Source organism: Epinephelus fuscoguttatus, linkage group LG1, assembly GCF_011397635.1.
Source record: "Epinephelus fuscoguttatus linkage group LG1, E.fuscoguttatus.final_Chr_v1".
Classification (NCBI taxonomy): Eukaryota; Metazoa; Chordata; class Actinopteri; order Perciformes; family Serranidae; genus Epinephelus; species Epinephelus fuscoguttatus.
The window spans coordinates 38,129,978-38,151,916 of NC_064752.1; the positions used below are offsets into that span (position 1 = coordinate 38,129,978).

The window sequence follows — 21,939 nt, forward strand, 5'->3', positions numbered from 1 at the left end:
CCACTTAAATAATTACTGATCCATCAGCAGCAAAGCTTCCTTTGAAAATGATTGGTTTCTTGACATTTATCACCTACATGTGGTGGTGGGACAAAAATAGGCTTGCAATAAAGATAAGTGTATTGTTTCAGTATTAGGTACAATGCTACAAACATTTACAATGGTTTGAATTGTTTTCTGAGAGGATTGTGTTGGTCATCTGGTAACAAGAATGGTGTTTTCAGAAAGATCGTTTTTAGTTTTGGTAAGATTTGTTTCACTAAATGCAAACTGGAACTTCAACACTTTCTCACCCCCAACTCATCAAATACCAACATTAGTGGCCCTACACGTCAGTCTATGACTTTCTATAGCAACCCGTCCAGCATCAGTTTTAGACGCTCGGTGACAGTGTGCCAATATACACTAGGTTCATGCATTGTGTCTTCTCAAAATAAACTTGGGTTCTCACAGGAAATGCACAGTGTAGTGGATGTATGCAGAGAACTGGATACAGCTCTCTAGGGCCCCGTTCATTCCTATAAAAGTTGTTCAGTGGTGCATGAAGCCAAAAAAGTTCAACTTCCCGAGTATGAAAATACCCAGATCTTCTTGGGCCATAGAGCAAGTGCACTACAGACTTTGGTGAGCCGAGCAGTTACCTTCTGCCAGCCAAGCAACTAGCTTCAGTTTTTAGCCCTCTGCCATCTTCAATTGGGATAAACTGTTTCAATCACGTGGCTCTTCTAGACCTTCTGAATCTTATTTAACCAAGTAGATCAAGTCCTGACTTGCGGGGGTTGTGAAACTCATAAAAAAAAAAAATGTAGCCACTAATTTACAGTCATCTCTTTTACATTGTAAGTCTATGGTAAAAGTCTTTTTGGGCCCAATGACATCACACGAAGGACCCGGAAGTTGTAAATCCAAAGTTTGGTCACTACAAAAATTGGCTTAGAAGCATGGCACACTTCCTAAAGGGTTCTGCATTGAATACATACAGTCTGTTCTCCAAATAAATTTAGAATGAAAAGTAAAAAAGCTTTGTTTTTAGGTGTATTTCCTTAGGAATAGGCAACAAAAGCAAAGGGTTGGGTTTACAAAAAAACATCATGGTTTGGCTTAGAATAAGTATGTTTGTAATGTCAAGTGAATTACTTCACATATTGGAGTATGTTACACATACCAGAGCACTACGTTGTTGTTAAAATAACTGATTGACTTGGTTTCACAGAGAAGACGAACAGCGCGTCTCCCAGGGGTTAGTCAGTAGGAGTCAGAAGTTTGTTTGACCCATCCACCTCCCCTGCCACCCTCACAATGAGGACTTTCTTGCTCTTTATGATACCACAGTTGCTTCAAGCATCAAAAAATATGACTTACCACTGCATCTCACTTTGGTGTGTTCAGGGATGGGCGGTATTTCTATTACTTGTATTTGATAAGGCCGATAAAAACCAAATGTAATTTGTAACAAAATACTTCTGAGTGGAGTAATTTTGTATTTTTAACACTCAAAATACTTTCTCCACGAATCAAAAAACAAAAATAATAGGCTACACATTCTTATAATATTGGATATAACAATATTTTTTACTTTTTAAAAAAAATATTTTTAAACTTGGGCCATTCAATGTGGCCTTCAATGACCTTGTGGTCTGTTTTACTGGACTGTGCATAACATGGGAAATTGTACGTTGTTGTGGTTGATGCTTGGGATGAATATGCTACAAATGAATTGCCTCAAGTGGGATCAATAAATTTGTCTGAATCTAAATCTGAATCAATAAATAATATTTTAGGGTAACCTACTCCAAATTGTGAGAAAACAAGCGCAAATTTGCAATAGCTGTGACCAAATTTGCTACTATCATGCCATTAATAGATGAATCATGGTTGTTCTTTCTGGCATAGTTACTTGTGGTCTCTAATTGCAGCATGTATATTTTGAGCATTTTTGGTCAAGGACTTTTTGAGTTATTCACAAAAAGATTTGAATTGGTTAGTATAGCGCCATCTATGGACGAATTGTGGGCATTCTTTCTGGTATAGTTACGGTCTCTAATTGCAGAATGCAAATTTTGAGCGTTTTTGGTCTAGGACTTTTTGAGTTATTCGCGAAAAGCTTTGTGGACTGACCAACCAACCGACCAACCAACCGACCAACAGAGTGACCTATAGAGCTGCGGGTCGCTGCTAAAAAGAAAAAGAAAAAAGTGTTTTCTGTTTTTGAAAATACAAAATATATGTATTTTATTTTGATACATTTTCTGGCACTAGTATTTTTATTTTATTTTGATACGTTTATTTGAGGGGTATTTTCTATTTTGTATCAAAATACGTTTTGATGTATTTTTGCCCATCTCTGGGTGTGTTAGGATCTGACGCCAACGGCCACTAACCAAGCGTCAGTATTTATAAGCCGGGAGGCAAACCGGGTTGGAGACTTTGCTTGGGCCTTTTTTCACAAGTGATTCTTATTAGACTGTACCTACCAATTTTTTTCATCTTTGAAGTTTGAGTAATAGCTGGTTAAAGTAGAAAAGTAATTTCAGTCTGCGTGGAGGCAATCGGTTTTTGATAATGGTTTTGGGTCGGAGGAATGGCCAAACTTTTGAAGGACAAGAGTACAGGCCCAACCACAATGGGATATTTTTTCCTTGGATATGATTTAGGCAGCCATGCAGTATGGGAAAATAGGACAATTGGGAGAAGAAGGAGACAAAGAACATTTTTTCTTAGTGGAGTCGAAGGGCCTGAAATGATTAAGTTGGAAACACGGGTCAGTGAAAGTTTCTCATTAGTCCAGACCTGAGAATCCCCAAAGGTGGAAGGATTTGATGCTGCAAGCCTGCAGGGTGGCAGATTGGCTGTCATGTAGCTGCGCAGAATCTCACCACAGTTGTTAATGCTGTGGGAAGAAACGAGTCAGGGTTTTCTTTGGAAGAACAGCAGCTCAGTTGGGGTTAGGCTGAGCTTGGGGTGGCAGGCAGACATCCAGCTGGACCAGAGATGTCAACCAGGCAACAGAAGTGCACGCCTCAACCTGATTATCAGGAAGAAGAAGAGAGGCAGAGTTGGGTGCCAGCGAATTGATGTGGTTATGAATGTGGAAAGAAGATCAGGTCAGATACCTTCTTTATGACGAGATCAGTTGGACATGTAGGATGGAAACACACACCCAGAGATCCTCTTGTTGGCTTGTGTTGGAGTCTGTTGATTGACAGTATTAAATGCAGTGAACAAGTCTGGGAGAAGGAGGGAAATGTTACAGTTTAAAGGAATAGTTATACTCCACTATTATTTAGAATATGAAAATACTCCAATAATACAATAATATGCTTATGTTATTCTGGTTTTATGAGCATTCCTGTATACAGCGCATTAGGATTATGCATCTTAATAGGGTTTTTTACTGCAGTTTGAGACACATGGCCTCTTTCCTGTTTACATTCAGCTCTACTCGCCAAGAGATTGCAAGGCTGTGGTAAAGACACATGCCCAAACGAAAAGCCCACATTTATGGTCAGAAGGAGAGACACACCTACTTTTAGACATTATGAAAGACTTGGATATCAGCAGGTTTTTGGATATGCGCAAATATCGTTATGCCGACCTATTCAAGAAGATGGTGAAAGGAAAGAAGGAGGGAGGCTGTGTTTGCATTTAAACATGTCTGCCACAAGTTTAAAACTTTAATCAAAAAAATCTTGTTTTGATGCAAAGAATCAAAGTGGCACAAGTGGCTCCATCCGTTCCACTTTTCCAGATTTTTACATGATTAACACAACGTTAGGGCACGTTAAAGGGATAGTGCACCCAAAAATGAAAATTCAGCCATTATCTACTCACCCATATGCTGAGGGAGGCTCAGAGGAAGTTTTAGAGTCCTCACAACACATGCGGAGATCCAAGGGGAGAGGGGGTAGCAGCACAACTCCACCTAATGGAGACTTACAGCGCCCCAGATTCAAACGTACAAAAACACATAATTGAAACCACAAAATATCTCCATACTGCTCGTCCGTAGTGATCCAAGTGTCCTGAAGCCCCGACATAAAAAGTTGTTTGGAAAAATGTCATTTGAACTCTGTTTTTAGCCTCACTGGAGCCTGTAGCTCTAACTACCTCTCTGTGCACCGTGCTCACGTGCGCACGCTTGCGCGAGACCATGAGATATGGGCACCACGTTCATGTGTGTTCATGTGCTTTCGCTAGCCTCATGCACAGCCAGTTCCAGTCAATCCCCAAAGACACTCATGTTAAAGTGCAGAACATTACAGCTGAAATAAACATGTTTACAGCCTGGTACAAAAATGGTTTTGGTCTCTACAGGTAATATCCCTGTTCATGACAGCTGTACAGGGGTGAATTTTTATAAAACGTTTATAAAAGCAGAGCTGATTTGAGAGACAGACTGTCTGTAAATAGTGTCAGATCAATCTCTAGCTCCTCCACAACTCCAGCCTCTCATTCAAATGTGGTCACTTCTGGCTCCAAAAATTCCAAGATACTTGGGGCCGACATGCCGAACTCCAATACACGTTACACAGTCTATGACAAAAAAACAGAATATTTTGTGCATGTATTTACATAATTGCTTTCTTGTTGAGCGTTAGGTGAGAGGATTGAAACCACTCTCTTAGACAAGAGTAGTGTCAATCCTCTCATCTAATTTTCAATAAGAAAGCAAATATCTCTCGAACTGTCACACCACATAGCTTATACTGTGTGTACTGACAGGGACGAGTGCAGCTTGAAGCCAAATCATTTGCACTTGGTTTACACTGATGAAACTGACAGAGGAGAGAGGTGAGAATGAAATCAGTGTCTAAAGTTTTAACACATCCTTGTGTGTTAAATCTTATAGCAGTGGACAGCTGCCTCTGTAAACACGCTCTGGGGGGGGGGGGGGGTTGACCTTTGACCTACTAAACATTCTGACGTCCAGATCAAACAAATTCTTTGGGTATGAAGGCAACATCCACATTGCTTTACTAGTGTTGCCAAATGCTAATCATTAAGTTTCTCTGTCTTTGGTTCCCCTGCAGAGCATTTAATTAGGCTCATTTGATGACCTTATTGTATTAAAATGTTAAATGATGCACTTTGGCTAATTTAAATGGCTTCGTTGCCACATGGCAATAATAAGTGATAACAGAACAGCGGCTCCTCAGCAACATCACAGATTTGACGGATAAGACTGGTAAACATTTTCACACCATAAATTCTGTAAATACGTCCTGTATTTATCGAAGCATATGTAGGCCTGGACTTAAGGAAATGACTCAGAGCTTTGAGCTTGCAAGTCAGCAAAGGAAGTTTGGCAAATAATTGCCACAAGGTCCACTTAGTTGGAGGTTCTGAAGATCTTCGCCACATATTGTGGCCTTGCTTTAGGAAATCCAAGTAAGTGGTCTTGGTGTCAGAATTTTATTAATTTTTAAGGGTGAGAGGCTCCTTCTTTCCCCAATTTTCAGTTAGACCTTTTCTTATTGAATGATTGGTGCTGTCCAGGAAACACACGTCTCCATATTGTAATGATAAAAATTTTGATTGAGCAATTAGTTCCTGCCCTCATGGCCCATTTAATGAACAGGAAATTCTATTTATCTAAGAATAAATGATTGCCTGTGGATCAGTGACTATGCTTTTCATTGACGCAGGTGTCCACAGAGATTGCTTCACCATTAAAAGCTTTAACTATTTCATCATAGTCTGGTGCTGCTCAGTGTCAAGGGTCTGAGCAAATACTGCCGTTTGAGAGTAGGCATGAATTTTACATGTTCCCAGACGGGCTTTAGCCCAAGGATGAATGGTAATGAGTACATTTTACACTTTATACCTCAGAATATTATATAATAATATATATACTTCAGAGATGGGAAAATCGAACAGACAGTAAGCCTACTGCATTTTATATAACATATAACAGATGCTGTTTCAAGATCAGCTTTCTCTGAATACTGGAAGCCATCTATACATTCGTATCAGTGTGCAGCACAAGTTGAATATAAAAGAACAACCTGTATGAGTGTTGATTTGGTACTTTTTCTAAAGAGAATTTAGTGTCAAATTGGACCTCGGGATTTGGTGCTCAAGACCAAAACTACGAGGATATCACTTAATTGCCTGTGCAAAGAATAAAGATGGTTAAGTTGGTTTCAGCTCCTTAGTGTTTGCATTTGTTTGCTTATAGAAAACAAATTCCCATATGTAAGACTCACCCCTGCAATGACTTTTGATTATTTGATCAGGATTTCTTATGGTACACTTATACGTACACACATATATAAAGCATATGGCAATAAAAGAGGTGAGTGAAGAGGAAACTTAATTTTTCTGTAGGTGGTTTTTATGGGAATGTGGACCTTTCAGATCAATTCAAGGAGTGCCTTTGGTTTGCATGATCCACATTTTATCAGAAGTGTGTCATGCGATTTGGTGCGAGTTGCCGTGTGTTGGAGATATCGGCCAAAGAGATGTCTCCCCTTTTTCAAATGGAGTGGAACTGTAATACCATGCAGAAGGAAGCATGCATCTACTTATGGACGAGCGGCTTGTGCTTGTGAGAGTGCAAGATGTAAACATTAATGGCATCCTCCTCAGCTGAGCTGTAATGCTAGCTAGCTCAGTGGTGCTAGGTGAGCTAGGAGTAGATGCACGCTTCCTTCTGTGTGGTGATATGGTTTGCAGGTGTGGTTCAGTAGAAAGAAAATAGTTCCTACATGAAACCGCTCACAACAAGGTCTGTGGATTATCTTGAGTAACTGGATCATGATTTCTGGAAAGAGAGATTGCTGTTGAGTTTTTCAAATGTATTTTTCTTTTCTTTTTTGGCACTTTAAGCACCACAAGCTGAGTGCCATCTAGTTCCATTATATTTAAGAGAAGGCAGACATTGCTACAGCCAATATCTCCAACACTCCGCAACTCAAACATAAACAGCCTTGATGGATAAATATCACTACAGATAAGAGGAAACATAAATATTTTTGATTTTGGGGTGAACTGTCCCTGTAAAAGTGTGATTATTTTTATTTTCACTTTATGTTTATGAGTCCTACTCATCTCTGCGATCATCTAATGTTTTACAATGTCTGAATCTCTACAGTGTTTCCACCACTGGGGCATGTGCTGTCCTGTTTTTAATCACCATCCCCTGCAGCAGCTAAAGGGTTTCAAACCTGCGCTGTCCTGTTTCCAAACTCCTGACAGACAAGAATACCAACCTGTAATATACAGATAAAATCATAAAATGAGCACAGAAAACCACTGTTACAGACTCCTTTGATTTGGACTTCACAAAGATCCTCAGCAGACATGTCTAGATGATGAAGATAATAGGTTTGTTTTGGATATCATAACATGCAGGAGCGTCACCAATTGTGGTCAATTTGTGGTTTTAAATAAGTGCATTCTATTTAAATTACATTAATAAGAACTTCTGGTAATCAATCAAACATACAGGTATTAACATGCAGCATGCAGGTTTATTTTTAAACTGGACAATGACCATTGCAAGCAGGATGTAGACTGTTGGAGAAATTCTCAGCGTAACCCGTTTCTGATTCAGCCACCAATACTGCAAATGAACACTGTGAGGCCAAAAAACTTGGAAAATTTTGCCATTTCTAACGGTGTTAAATGGTGGAACCTCTATCAAGGACATGACTGCTGTTACTTTATGTGAGAAAATTCCCAAAATTACTGTATCCAAAACACACATATAATTTTTATGTTTTAAATTCACCTGTTCTTGCTCTCATTACTGTTTACAATGTATCAATGGCCACCACAATAAACCAAAACACAACACTGATTTTTTTTGTTTTACTAAAAGAATTTATAGCTTCACAAGAAAAAGCACTTAAGCAAAAGAAACTGAAGTGAAATGCAATAATAAAAATTCATTACAAAAAGCAATACAAAACACTTCATGAAATCTAATCAGAACAGAGATGTGGATTTGTGATGTCTTTTGATATCTGAGGAATGAAATACGTTAATTATATGAAAAAACTCAAACACCAATCCTCTATTGGGTAATGCTGTAAATGTTTGTCCACTGGAAAAAAGACATCAGTGTTCATCTGCTGGTGGAACAAGCCACAGCCTCCAGATCCACAGAGCAACATTATCCTCCATGTATAGATGACTGCATAGGACCATTATTTCAGTTCATTACATTGTCCCAACTGTTTTTAGTTTGAATCCTCAATCCTCCGGAAAACTGCAAGAAAGGTCTTCCCTCCGTTTCTCTGCACTTTCTTTCCTTCCTCTGTACAGGTACCCAAACGACTTATGATGATGTCATCAACCTGCCAAAATAAGATGGAACACAATTACATTAAAGGATGCAGTGGCATATAGAGTCACCTAAACTTTTATTTATGACAGTTTATTCACAATTTGTGGGCGGGGCCATTGGGAGAAACACTACTGTGCATATTCAGTGGGCTGCATACCGCTGAAGTAAACTTGGAAACTTTTTTCAGTGTTTGCACCAAGCGAGCAATTCTCGTTACACTGAATAGCCGCCATCTTGGGGTCTGGTATCCAGTTCTAATAATCATATCTATGAGTACAACGTGTTTAGTTTTAAGGGTGCTGGTAGGCAGAGTTTGTTACCCCTGTTTCCAGTCTAAGTTAACCAGCAGCTCCATAATAAGCATACAGTGGGAGTGGTATTGTTCTTCTCATCTAGTCAAGTCTGGCCCACACTTAAAGATTTTTACACACATAAAGGCATCTAATGATGAATTTAACAGTTTTGTTCCTACAGTGTGTGGAGAGCAACAATTTGGCCAAAACAGCACAACACAAACTCACAGATTCCATTCATGAGTAACCCAGTCCAAACTCTCAATAGCGGAAATCTGACAAATCTTGCAGGATCAAACGTGACTTTACAATAAGCAAACATGGCGGGCGATAGGCAGGAAGTACTAGCTGCTAGTTTTTGCACTACGGTTTACAGAAAATTCACAAATAAAAAAGACATAGACGTGGATGGAGTCATGGAGACAGTGTGAACATGGATGGTACAAGTCACAGCGTGAGTCAATTCTGAGTTGAATCCAATTCGATATTGCATTAAAACCCTCTGAGATCTGTGGGAGCCCTTACAACAGGATATTAGATCGTAAATATTCAAAATGTAATATAACTTCCGAGCAGATCAGGGATGTAAAAAAACACCAACATATTTGAAGCTACAGGAATATCTACAAAGATGATCATCAGAGCCTTCAAAAAATTGGGGCTTTGCTGACAACTGTAGGGAGGGTAGATTTGGGCCCTAAATCGTCTTGTTTCTTGTGAAGTGTGTACCCGATATAACTCTTGGCAACAAAACAAATCAACACATTTCCCAGAATGTAAAACTTTTCCTTAAAAAGACTATTTGTGTCTTATGTAACACAACAAAAGTTGCTATTTTAGGTCATTTATCTGGTGTTAACAATGGGGCTAACCATTTTGGAATAAAGCATAAACATTCCCAAGTCCGACATATGTGAGGTTTTTCTGCTTTTCCATTTTCTGACATTGTGTGAATGAAACATTATCTCAGCTAATCAGCTGATCGCTATACCTTTGCTTCATATTTAGCATACAGGCATCAGAGAAATATTAATTTTCTTATCTAAGAAAGTGTCAAAATTGTTAATACCACATTCTCAAAGACTTTCAGATCTTTCATGTTTGACCTCTTTTCCTTCAATAAGCAGTTGACAGGCAAACACAAGGATGAAAAGCTCCACATTAACATACCAGTTCTTCATCAGAGACACGTGTAAACAGTGGATGTTCACTGAAGTGCTTCACCATCCAGACATGCACTTCCTCCACATCTGTGATGGTATACACCAAACCCTGACATACCCAGACAAACACAGGGAGATTATTAACACAGCTCTGGGAAAAACACGTCAACCAAGCTTCACTGGGGGCTAAACTTGCATTCATTCATTGATCACAAAATAAAGCTATGGCATTTATCAAAACATTAATTACACAACTAAATTCTTCTCTTCTAATCTTTCCTTTGAAACCAACATTTCAGCATCGCAGTTAAGTGGTTTCATCACCTCTGGAGAGCAATGGTCCTCGGAAAAAAACGATAAAAATAACCCACAGACAACACAGAGGTTAATCACCTGTGTCACTGTAGTTTACTTTGGAGACTGGACAGATAACATTACTAGAACAAGGATTTCTAAGAAAACTCCGCAATGGCACAGATTTCCACATGACTGCACATCGACACATTCGGGGTTTTTCCAGAGAGGGTGGGATGAGGATAACAGACGTGCACAGATCCACGTTATTCACACCTGTGTACTGTGTCAAGACAGGTATGGTCTGCTTCAAAAGATATTCCCTGATAAACAACAGACTTAACTTTTCATGGAGGTTAATTTTGGTGTTAAACTGCATCTATAAATGTGGCTGTCATGATTTTCTTGACAGCCTCGTCACCCACCAGCGCTGTTATGGCTGCGTGCCAAAGCTGAAGGCCCTTGCAGAGCTTACACAAACACTCACACACACACACAAATGCATCAGTGCACATACATGGACACACACACACACACACACACACAAGGAAAAGCGATAAAGCCAAATTTAGACACAAGCCGTCCATTGTTCTCAACCACCCCCATCAGCGCCCGTGTCTTATTTGAGTGTCCCACTGTTGCTCTGACAACTCTGACAGGCAGAAAGAGGGTGTGTGCAGACGTCAACCAGCTGCAGGCCACACCGGTTGCTGAATTTTATTTCAGTGAACTCATGGATTTCTGCACACTGCAATCAACTGATAAAATGATGAGGAATGGAAATTTGTTGTTGAACTATTAGTTGGTTTTCAGTTCTATTAAGTCTGTGAATTAAATCTTTTTCCCCTTCATTGTGTTAGCAAAAGTCTTTGTTACAGATATTCAAACCTTTAATAATAATAACCTAAACTATGGTGTCTTCACGCATATGGCTGATTATACTTTACGTATAAAGCCCAAAACCAACAATAAATTGGCACGACAACAAGTATCACCTGTGCCATAGAGTCCCAAATAAATAAAAACACATCAATGAGCTCTTGCCGTAACACCGGTTGACATAATTTTGACAAGTATTTTAAATTTAGTTAAATTGTTGTTGGTTTAAAGTCACATTTTAGACTTTTTTTTGTTTTGTTCTGTTGAGTCTGTTGAGTTTGTTCTTAGACAGTTTCATGACACTGTATTTGTTGAAGGATATTTCTCCTGGCTGTAAAAATTCCAGCGAGAAGGAAGCATATCTTGAACTATCTGTTTAGTCATCTAGGCAGAGAGTGTGCTCCTGATTCACTGTACCTCTGTAATATCATGTAAAATGAATGCCCAAAGGTATGTATATCACTACTACTTTATATTACTGATATTATTGAGGTCTTCTGCTAAATTCAGCATCATGTTGCACTCAGTAGAACTCTGACTCAATAAAGCAGCGGTTATAAAAATGTGTGAACTGTGTCGTTAAGGCAGATGAGTGGCGCATTAGCTGGGAAATGTCATGTTTATTCACTTTACATGGAGCTAAAATTAATACTGAATTATGGTAAATGTTCAGTGATTGTGTAAGTGTCTGTTTATGAGTCATAAAAATTCATAAATCATCTAGGAGAAGTAACATTACATGTTTACCGCTAGCTTGGCTTGTTAAATGTAACAACATGCTAACGGAGCAAGGCTAACTGCTATTGCGATTAGTTAAAAAGAAAAACAACCAATGCTTTGTGATGATCTAACTCAGGTTGTCAAGAGCCAACTATTTAGTCCCATCTTTATTCTTCACTCCATATTGATTATAATGATAATTTGCTGTAATTTTTTTTTTTTTTTCATTTGCGTTGGCGTTACAATTTAGTCATAAAATAAAAGGCTGCTACCACAAAATTTCTGTCAAAATTAACACTGGTGATATATTCCTTTGTTACCATGAACATGGGCACTGTAGTTTAAGTGAGTTGATCCTACATGCACCGTTCGGCTGTCGTAAATACGAGAACACAAAATGTTTATTAGTTCACTGCTGAAAATAGTCCCCAACAAATGCACTATTTATTGCTGTTTGAGTAACGCCTTCTGAGAACTTCAGTGCCCAGTTGTTTTTTTTTTTTTTTTTTTGATACTACAGGAGTGCCTTAGTACCCAAGATGTTACAGTGCATTACATTAACACAACGTGCAGATTCAATGCCAGCCTTCGGACCTTTGTTGCATGTCATACCATTTTCATTATCAATTGATCTGTCTATAATTTTTAGATTAAACATTCAACATAAAAACAACATGAAACATGTCAGAAATGTAGTTTCTCAGAGCTCGTAATGAAATTTCTTGGTTTGTCCAACCAAGTTTATTACATTTACAGTGTTCTATCCAATGTGAGAAGCACCAGTGAATGTTGTAGATGTAATTTGTACTTGATGAATGACTTAAACAATTATCAAAACAGTTGCAGCACTAGCTGAAACAAGTCTTAGTTATGTACATACCCCAACTCTCAGTGTGTAGGCGTACTCTGCCAACAACGTGGGACTAATAATCCTCCACTTGTGCTTGGTCTTCTTAAAGTGAGGATCAGGGAAAAGAAAGAACATCTTACTGAGCTGAAAGACACAGAAAAGGGTCGTAAACAGTACTGTAAGCACAGAACAAAAGAAAATAAACTCTTTTAAACTCATTCCCACACGAGATCGAAATAAAACTTTATATTTTTACCACAGTATGGTCCTGAAATGTACAATTGTCATCACTTACATGTGCCCCCCGTCATATTGTGTGGTTGGTTTTTAAACACCGTTGATTGCAAAACTGGAATTTCCCTTCTTGAATTTTTTTCCCCCATAAAGCTCCCCATCTCTGTGTTTTTGACAAGTGAAGGCTCCATTGATATCACTCTGGCTGATACATTAAAAACCATTCCAGTAACTTTTTATTAGTTAAAATAAATAATGTCAGGTATAGACAGAAAGATGTGGGGATAATCACCAGGGACTGCTGCAGCCTCAGGGGCCGCTTCAGTGCTGATGGAAGGTGGAAAAACCTTAACTCATTTTTGGTTACAAAACATAGTAAGAAGAAGGGGGAAAAAAAGCATTTCAGGTCTTTGGAATATGCTGTTTCAACACTTGAAACACATCATGCATGTGAGAAGGATTGGGACTAGATTTTGAGCACAAGTCTGGGTGGTCGTCTTTTATTTCTCCGAAAGCAATGTTCAAATCACGAGGAAGGAACACAGTTGATGCATAAGCGAGCTGCAGCTAGAAACACGTTCATCACTTGTAAATTAACATGAGTCAAGAGATGCTATTTATGAATGAGATGAAGGGAGCGCAACTGTATGCAAAATAAAGTGCCTTAATGCAAAGCCAAGACAGACTTCTCTTCCAAAACCAGGCCGAATTCCTCTGAAACATTTCCAATTTCAACTTGGCCTGGACTCAGACTGTAGAAATAACAGTCATATTATATTAAATTACCTGAAATAGCATATTAAAATAATTTAAAAAATGAAATGAATGTTTTTACATGTAAAAACATACAGTATCTGTATTCCAGAAATGTGTCACTGCAATTATTTCCCTGTGTTCATTTCTGAGTTTATACTCCTTGAGGGCATTTGAGGTGAGGTTTTTTTATCCAGGGTACCTAAATTAACCCTGGTACACTAAGCCCCACTGTATAATCTAATGCGAGTTTCAACAAGTCATAGATTACTGCAGCTAATTGGAAGGGATAAATGGCGTCTTGCACTGCTCCATACTCAGCTGATGCGATGCCTTGCGTGTCAGTCAATGACCCCATTGTTGTGAAATCCTGGATTTAATGAGCAATCCGTATAAATTAATTCAGTCCATATGTTGAACATGAGGAAAGTAATTATTTGTGGTCAGAAACATACGTATTCTTATTACTTTGGCAGCGCCGGAACAGACTGTCAGCTTTAATTTAAGGTTATTGCAGGCCACGTCCCTGTTATAGAACTGCAGGCCTTTTGTGTATGAGCTCCAACTCACTTCCAATGAACATCATATTTCTACATATAGTTAGCACATAAAGCTTCGGTCCACCAAGTTCACAATGCAGACAATTTTACAGAGATGTCCCCTTTTTACAATGTACCAAGCTCAAATATTCTGTAACAATACCACTTGTAATTTCCACAACTGTCATTCCTTGTACATAAACTAGTCGACCTATCAAAGGGTTGCTGCTTTATGCACTGAGTTGTAACATTCAGGAGGAAAGAGTATGATTTTACAAGAGCGACAAAGTTAAAACTTCCTGCTTCAAGATCACACATTACTTTCTTCCCCAAAGGTCAGCCTCAGCGCCCATGATGTTTGTTAGTGGTAACACAGAGAAGGTGTGCAGATGGGTAAGTGGTGCTACAACTGGGAATGGAAATCATGTTGCATTCTGGGGCTGCGCTGCCATTTTTGGAGGATATGCATTCGTAACTGTGGTAGCTTTCAGTATTTGTCACCAGTCATTTGGGTTGGGTACCAAAACCCGGTACCAATATGGCTCTCGTGCCTACTGCACCAAATTATGACTCGCATTTCGGTGCCTCATTTCAGTGCCAGATTGTGTATGTGGCTAGTGTGCAGCCAGGAGAGATCAAAAGAGCGTGTGTGTGTGTTGGTGACGGTGACAGCGAGGCTGCAGAGAGTATGAAGTTAAACACAGCAGTGCAGTGTGTGAACAGTTTAGGCTGTTTGTCACTGAATAAGTGCTACAACACCTCAAGACCCAAACCAAGCTCCTGAGTTTTACCTAGCATCTGCTGATTAAAGTGAAGGAGGTTGGCCCTGGATTTAGTGAAGTTAGCCTCACACTGGAAACTCACCAAGCCTCCTTAAGGTGGACTGTTAAGGAGGACCAGCTATTGTGATTGTAGTGACAATATCAGCCGATTCTAAAAAGATAATGGATATATGTCTGGCTGCTGAGTCTCTCCTGAGTTAGTGAGACAATTATTGATCCAAACTCAAAAGTTATTATGCTATTATTAGTACTTCATGTTATTTATTATTAGATTATTGTAGTTGGGTTGTACTGATTATGTGAGTGTGTTATGTGAATTTGTTGATAGTGTTTTGAATGAATTCATGTAATGGTTTATGTATTCAATTTCAAGTTCAAATTTGTCTCTGCAATACAAAAAAGCAGTTTTTTCATGTTGTTGACCATTGTTTTGTGCTTTATTTTGAAAAAAGTATTGGTTCAGACATCATCTAGGCACCTGTACTGTTTTAAAAGTATCGTTTTGGCACCAGTATTGGCAAAAACCCAAATGATATTCAACTCTACCAGTCATGTCATCTGCCCATTGGTCATTATCATAAATGTATAAGCAAAAGACAAAAGTGCATATAGAAAGAAGCTCCTGACAGAGGCAAAGGAGCAAAATTTAACAAAATTAAAGTTGGTTAATGATATTAATCCTTACGAGCTTGACAGCTCCCCATCAGTTAACGTTATGGTCACCGACACTCTGGTTTATGGCATGTGAGCCTTCACCCATCAGCAATAACAAGACTTTAAAGGGGAATTATGCCATTTTCAAAATTCATACATATTATTCCTCTGCTCTAAGGTTGTCCAAAGAAAATTAGTTAACATGGACAACTCTCTCTTAAACCCAAAAACTAGAGTGTTAAAACTCAAATTTGTGATGTCATAGGATATTAAGTCTGGAGCTGTTTCGTAGACAATGAATAGTAGAAGATGTTATAGATGACACTGAGAGCACCCAGGGGAGTGTTCTCAGTAAATTTTCTGTTTCACAACTGAGATCACTTCAATAAAATAAAGCTCATTTGGGTATAAAAACACTCCACAGTCGCACATTCATTGTCTTGTTTGAGATTTACTTCTCTGCTTTCTGGCTTTAAGAGAGAGTAGCTCATGTTCACAAATATTGATTGAACTTCCCTAGACCATAGAAATAATATATTTAAATTCTTAATTTAGGTGGTGTTTCCCTTTTGATGTTTGGAGGCCCATGTCCAATTTATAAATGGGTACAGTACCCTCAGATCTACAAGCCAAAAGCCAACTACACAACTATCCAGGCAAAGACAAGCTAATGTCATGCTAACTGAGTGTTCATGAACAATAACCTACCAGTATCTAGCAAAATGAAACACAGAACATTAGCCTATCTTTCTGTCCAGCCTTTTACTACATATACACTACAATCAGTGTTTTGAATCTTATTTACCGAGCAGTGCTTTGTGTTTTTTCAGCAATTATTTTTGACATATAAGGTAAACAGCCAGTGGGTGGCACTTACTACTTACTACTCTTATCCTTCAAAAATGGCCGACTTGCTGCTGATGAAAGTGCATTCCCATTTCTTAAAGTGGCTGATAAGAGCCCAGTACTACTGTGCTGCAGTCCATCACTTTTATGTTATAATGTTCTGCCTTTTAACTGGTTACACTCAGCAGGTAACATTTAGGTTTAAGTTGTTGCTTATAGAGTCATGGTTGGGTCATAAACTCTGAACCAAAAAAATCTTGCACACCAAAATTTAATCCATAAATTTAACATCATGAAGGTTTGAGGACTGAAACATTGTGAATAAAGTGAACACAAGTGATCGACAGTGTGCAGGATTTTTGGCTCAGCTTGGGTTTTGGCACAACTAAGGATTTTTTTTTTTTTTTTTACATTTGAAGCTTCTATTGAAGTTTTTGAATGACGCATCGCATGGCTTGTCATCATATTATAAGACATCGTCACCCTAATAATGAAATAAAATTAACAAACAGAATCCTTGGATCATACACATTTGTCTTTGTGTTGTTCTTTTTTTTTTTTTTTTTTTATCAACTTTCTTAAATGAATAAAGGTAATTTATGGGGCTGTTAGACTGGCAAGTTAACACAGGTGCCTGCCTCCCTTTGTGTGGGTTTAAACTGAATGAATAGACGTACAAAAAAAAAAGAAGCCTTGCAGCATTCAAATGGTAATTTAGAATTCGAACGTCATTGTTCTGAAAGAAGCTTTGAGTTATTCGGTACAGCCGTAGGCACAACTATTAACACCAAAAGAACTCAGAACATGACTGAAACCACTAATAAATGCATAGAATCTAAGAGCTTAAGTCATTTCCAGTCAACGGTCTTCAATTTTAAGGTCACACTTCAGGTGTTAGGTTTGATTTTAATCTAAGGTGATCATACAAACTATCCATCATTTACACTGTGGCCAGTTTCCTTGTAGTTTTACTTATAAACTCAGTTGCATAGCTGTAACATCAAATCTAGACTGTGTGCTGGTCTGTATTAACGTTCACACCATGACCACTGAGACGTCTGTCTTTCTGATTGGCCGGAAGGTGCAGATTAACTTGTAGTAACCGGACTGTATGACCACATGACGCAGGTGTTCTAAATTAATGAGCCACTATTAAAGTGTAGGTAAAGACATCAACCATGAGGCTTAGCTTAAGAGCTGGGAGCCAGACGCTGGTAGTAAATTATGTTTCTTTACTTAATTGAGGAGATGCGGGTGGAATGGAGACTTTAAATGGTGCTGGGTGACGGCCAGTTTGAGCTGGACAGCGCATGTGGTTAGCAGGCCAGAGAAAAAGGAGGGAAGCTGTTGGTTTAATGCAGAAAAGCCGTCTGGTTGCAACAAATAACAAGTTTGTACAACAGCACAAACTGTTAAAATTAGTTTACAAAGCAATATATCCAATGAAAATGTCAAATGTGTCTAAAATCACCTTTTTTCTTTCAATATACAAGATAAAATATTAACCAAAACAACACTATGCACACTAAAAACAGAGCTGAGCGAAGTGAAAGGCACACTAAACTAAAACTGACTGTGAAAAGACCGACAGAGCGAGAACAGATGGCGTTTAATTTGATGCTAAAATGAGACTTTGTCATTTCAACACTAAAACTTGAAACAATTAAGCGCATAACTCACTGAGCTGACAGCTGTTTACGCAATAAAAGACGCTTTATTAAGAGACGTGTTTGTGGTTTTGCTTTCAGCGCAGACTTATGAATATCTCTGAAACCTCTCTTGAGGGGAGAACCTCATCAAACACACACCCCACATCAATAGTAGTCTCACACTCACTGATAATGTCTGATTAACACTGATTACACTGTGGCAGCAGTGGGAACATTTTGGATTACAATATAGAACAAAAAACACCAGTAACAACTTAGGAAAACCCCAAATAGACTTATGTCCCTGATTTTAATGCCACAGTGCATGCTGGGAGGGTTCCCAACACACCTCCTTCACAGTGTAATCACATGATCAACTCTAAGCCAATCATATGAATGCTGATCATGGTTTTCACTCTCTACTCATTTTGCCTTTATTTCAAAATAAGAGCCCACTGTTACCAAGACAACTGAATCCAGGTTCAACAAATGAATCATCAAACAGCTTTATTCTCATCCATTAAAGCTGTTTGAATCATCAAACAGCTTTAATGGATGAGAATAAACAGGATTATTTTAGCCTGATAACACTGTGTTAGCCTGAAGATCATAGCCCAGATCTGCCAGGTTTGTGACTCTTATTGTAATATTTTTTAATAAAATTGTAGGAATGTTTGTCAGCCAGAAAAACAATTCTGATTAAAATGTACAGTCACATAATCTTAACATTTTAAATTAACCTTGAATGAGTTCTAATGTTAATGCAAACATGAGGCTAGGAAAACAAATGTTATTTTATTTTTTTATGTTAGTTATTTAACTGAAACTATATTCCCACACAGCTGGGCCGAAAATAATGCTTCAGAACAAAGTCATTTCATGTAGGAAAGAGCAGTGACTTGCTTTATTATGAGGAGGAGGACAAACCTACAACCTCTCAGGGTCAAAACTTCGTCCTTCTTTTATGTCACACAGCAGCAGACACATAGGTGCAAACCTACCTGTCCTTTAAAGAAGAAGTTGGGGAGGTACTTCATCGCATTGCTGCGGATGCAGGCGATGTTCTGGTATCCTCCTGGCTCTGATTCACGCAGAGACCGGATGCGATCCTGAACATAATCTGACACTTTCACCCGGATCTCCATCCCCAGCATGAGCTTGTCTGGGAAGAGTGGAGATAACTCCACTGGCACACAAACAGATGCACAGAGACATGAGAGAAGGGGACATGGGGTCAGAGGAAAACTATGATCTGTGAAAACTGTATGTAGTCACTTCAGCAACATAGCTACCTAAAAGACCCCCGTATCCACATCCAATGTCCGCAAACTCAACTTGAGGGGTCTCTTTGTCAGAGGGGCCGGCAGTGAAGAAGTGTGGATACAGCGTGGACCAGTCCATCTCCTCAGGACACACTGGACTGTGAGGACAGAGGGTTTTTTAATTGAGCCTTTTTTAGAGAGTAGAAACATGAAAGCAGCTGACAGTGTGTTCTGTGACTTATCCAGAGCAACAGAGACAGTGTTTTTGAAAACAGATTGTACTTATTACTTTTTAAATACAACTTTACACTGTTGTTAGCACCTACTGTACACTGTACTGAGGTGGAGGCAGAACGTCTCAAATTTAAAGCTGTTAAAAACTAAACTTGCTGCATGGCAACCTGAGTCAGCAGCTACTTTACTTTCCTGTCAGCTTCACTGTATAAACACACAGTGAGGACTGACACTTATGACGTTTGCAGGTACTGACAGAGAGGTAACGTTACAGTGTGTTGCTCAGTAAACTCAGACACATGTTCATCACTCACTAATCAAACGTGTGGTACGCCATCGGGTTTGAATGGGCTCTCTGTCTGTAGTAACGCTTCTGCGGCATTGACGTCGCCATGTTGGAGGAAAATAAGGACGTTACTGCCGATAATATTCACTTTGTCAGCTAGTTATTAAATAAACACAGTTGACTCCAACAGTCACGCTTGTATCCCACCGGTGAGGAGTCGCGGCGGTTTGACGTCATCACTAGGCGTCTTTTCAGGGTTGCCAGGTTTGTCGTATTTACACGCTCGGCGACAGTAGCTGACAGTGGGAATTTGAGTAGCTTGGCGAGTTAAAACTATACATGTGAACCACAAGCTCAAAGTATTACAGTTTGTCCGCCATTTGAATTTTACTTAGGCTAAATAATCATCAAATGCACCATTTAAAATAATATAAAAGTACCTAACTTTTTGTCTGGGTACAAATAATTCTGTCCTTGCTCTGTTAGCATGTCTATTAAAATGTTAACACTGATAAAGAAAGGTCTGTATCAGGTGGTGCCTTTTAAAATCATTTGTTTTTATATTTTCAATATTATATATTCAATATTTGTGAAGCCTAACAGTATAGACCCCAAGAGATAAAATTATTAAATATTTCAGAAGAAAAAAAAAAAGGATTGGAGAAAAGTATGGTAAATAAATCTAATTTTGAGTGAGGTTTATTTTCTTTTTTTCTGACTCTCTCCAGACCCCAGATTGGAAAGTGCTGTTGTAGGCAGTCAAGGTGGGGCAAATTTTAACTGCTAACCCTGATCCTACCAACAGTAGCCTACTTATATTTTTTGGCATATCTCAAGGGTGCTTTATTTTATCATTTTGCAATGTTCTATGAATCTACCAAGCAAAAGTATAGATATTAAATATAACATACTTAAATATTAGTAGAAGAGACTGAAGTCGGTTGAGACATTTGTGTAAGAAATGAAGTAACTTTTCATTACTCACAGACAACTTTAAAATGTTTTGATCCCTGAACAGATACATGTCTGCTAACAATCTGTCATGTTCTTTAGAGCCCAGCCCAAACAAAAAAGGCACAGTTTTGTAAAATGTAAAAGGAGTGCATCGTCCCATAATTTTGCCTTGGTTGGTTGGGACACGTTGTTATAAAAAATATTATTCAAATTGGGAAAAAAATGCAGTCTAAATTTGAACCCCCTTATACTTACAATGTCTCTTGTTTACACATTTCTTTGAGAAAAAGAAAACATTTGTGAAATTGTTTTATTTTAATAAATTTTGAAACAGGGAATTTGCCTGTCTTCATTTCAGTATTAGCTCAGTGTGGTTACCACAGGCTACATGTAGCCTAGGCTGTATCTTTATGTAGACCACTGAGTTTGTTTAGTTTTGCAAAATAAATAAATAAATAAAATAACAACAACTGAGATGTTAAAAAATGTTAAATAGTAAATAGTTAAAACTCTGTGCATTCAAAATATGCCACAGTAGGTCTTTTTTTAAGGCTAAGGAAAAAGCCTTTTTGTTGTTTTTTATTGATTTGTAACAAGGTAGAAACTACTAGACATAGTTGCTTTCTAATTTGCTAAAAAGGTACTGTCCCAACTGACCCCACTCTTTACAAAGCCTACTTTTGGTTTGTTGAACAGCCACAATATTATTTTGAACTGATGCAGAGTTATGTGTTGTTATTTCTGCTATCATTTACAATTAGCATTATGAGAGATATATTTAACATTTAAGTTGGTCATCCACACTGCTTTTGTTGTACTGAGGCTTCTTGTCTGTGAACCCCATGAGAACAAAGATGTGTGAGTGAGTTATTGATAAAATAAAATGTTTCCAATAGAAACTGTAGCCCATCCTCACTAATAGTACAGAGTTCAGGGAATATAGCAAAAATGAAAATAAATAAAAATAAGCAAAAGGCTCTTTACCTCCTGAAGCCACTCCATCTGCTCTTGTCCTGAAAATGTTAGACATTTCTCCAATGGATCATTTTCAACAGCAGACATTAAGTGTGCCGGTGATAATTTTCACAGTGTTGTCTATCAAATGGAAATGCTGCAGTTCCCTCTGGGTGTCTTCTGAGTCAACTCTAATATCCTTCTCTCTTCACTCTGTCAGGAAGGTGGTGACACCTCCTGCTGCAAGGCTTCACAAGAGACTTGTTCATGTCCGCAGATGCACAGAGGACTGTCTGCTGTAAA

The 21,939-nt window shown here is 38.5% G+C and overlaps 1 protein-coding gene across 1 annotated transcript; it reads right to left on the reverse strand.

The window, feature by feature from the left end:
* Positions 1 to 7,452: 7,452 nt before the first annotated feature.
* Positions 7,453 to 19,957, reverse strand: mettl1 (methyltransferase 1, tRNA methylguanosine). The gene is made up of 6 exons (XM_049587572.1): positions 19,757 to 19,957; positions 19,239 to 19,366; positions 18,948 to 19,132; positions 12,520 to 12,633; positions 9,754 to 9,855; positions 7,453 to 8,300 (listed from the first exon to the last, which is right to left on the reverse strand). The coding sequence occupies exons 1-6, from the start codon at positions 19,834 to 19,836 to the stop codon at positions 8,184 to 8,186; spliced, it is 726 nt and encodes a 241-aa protein (XP_049443529.1). The 5' UTR covers positions 19,837 to 19,957; the 3' UTR covers positions 7,453 to 8,183.
* Between the last annotated feature and the right edge of the window lie 1,982 nt (positions 19,958 to 21,939).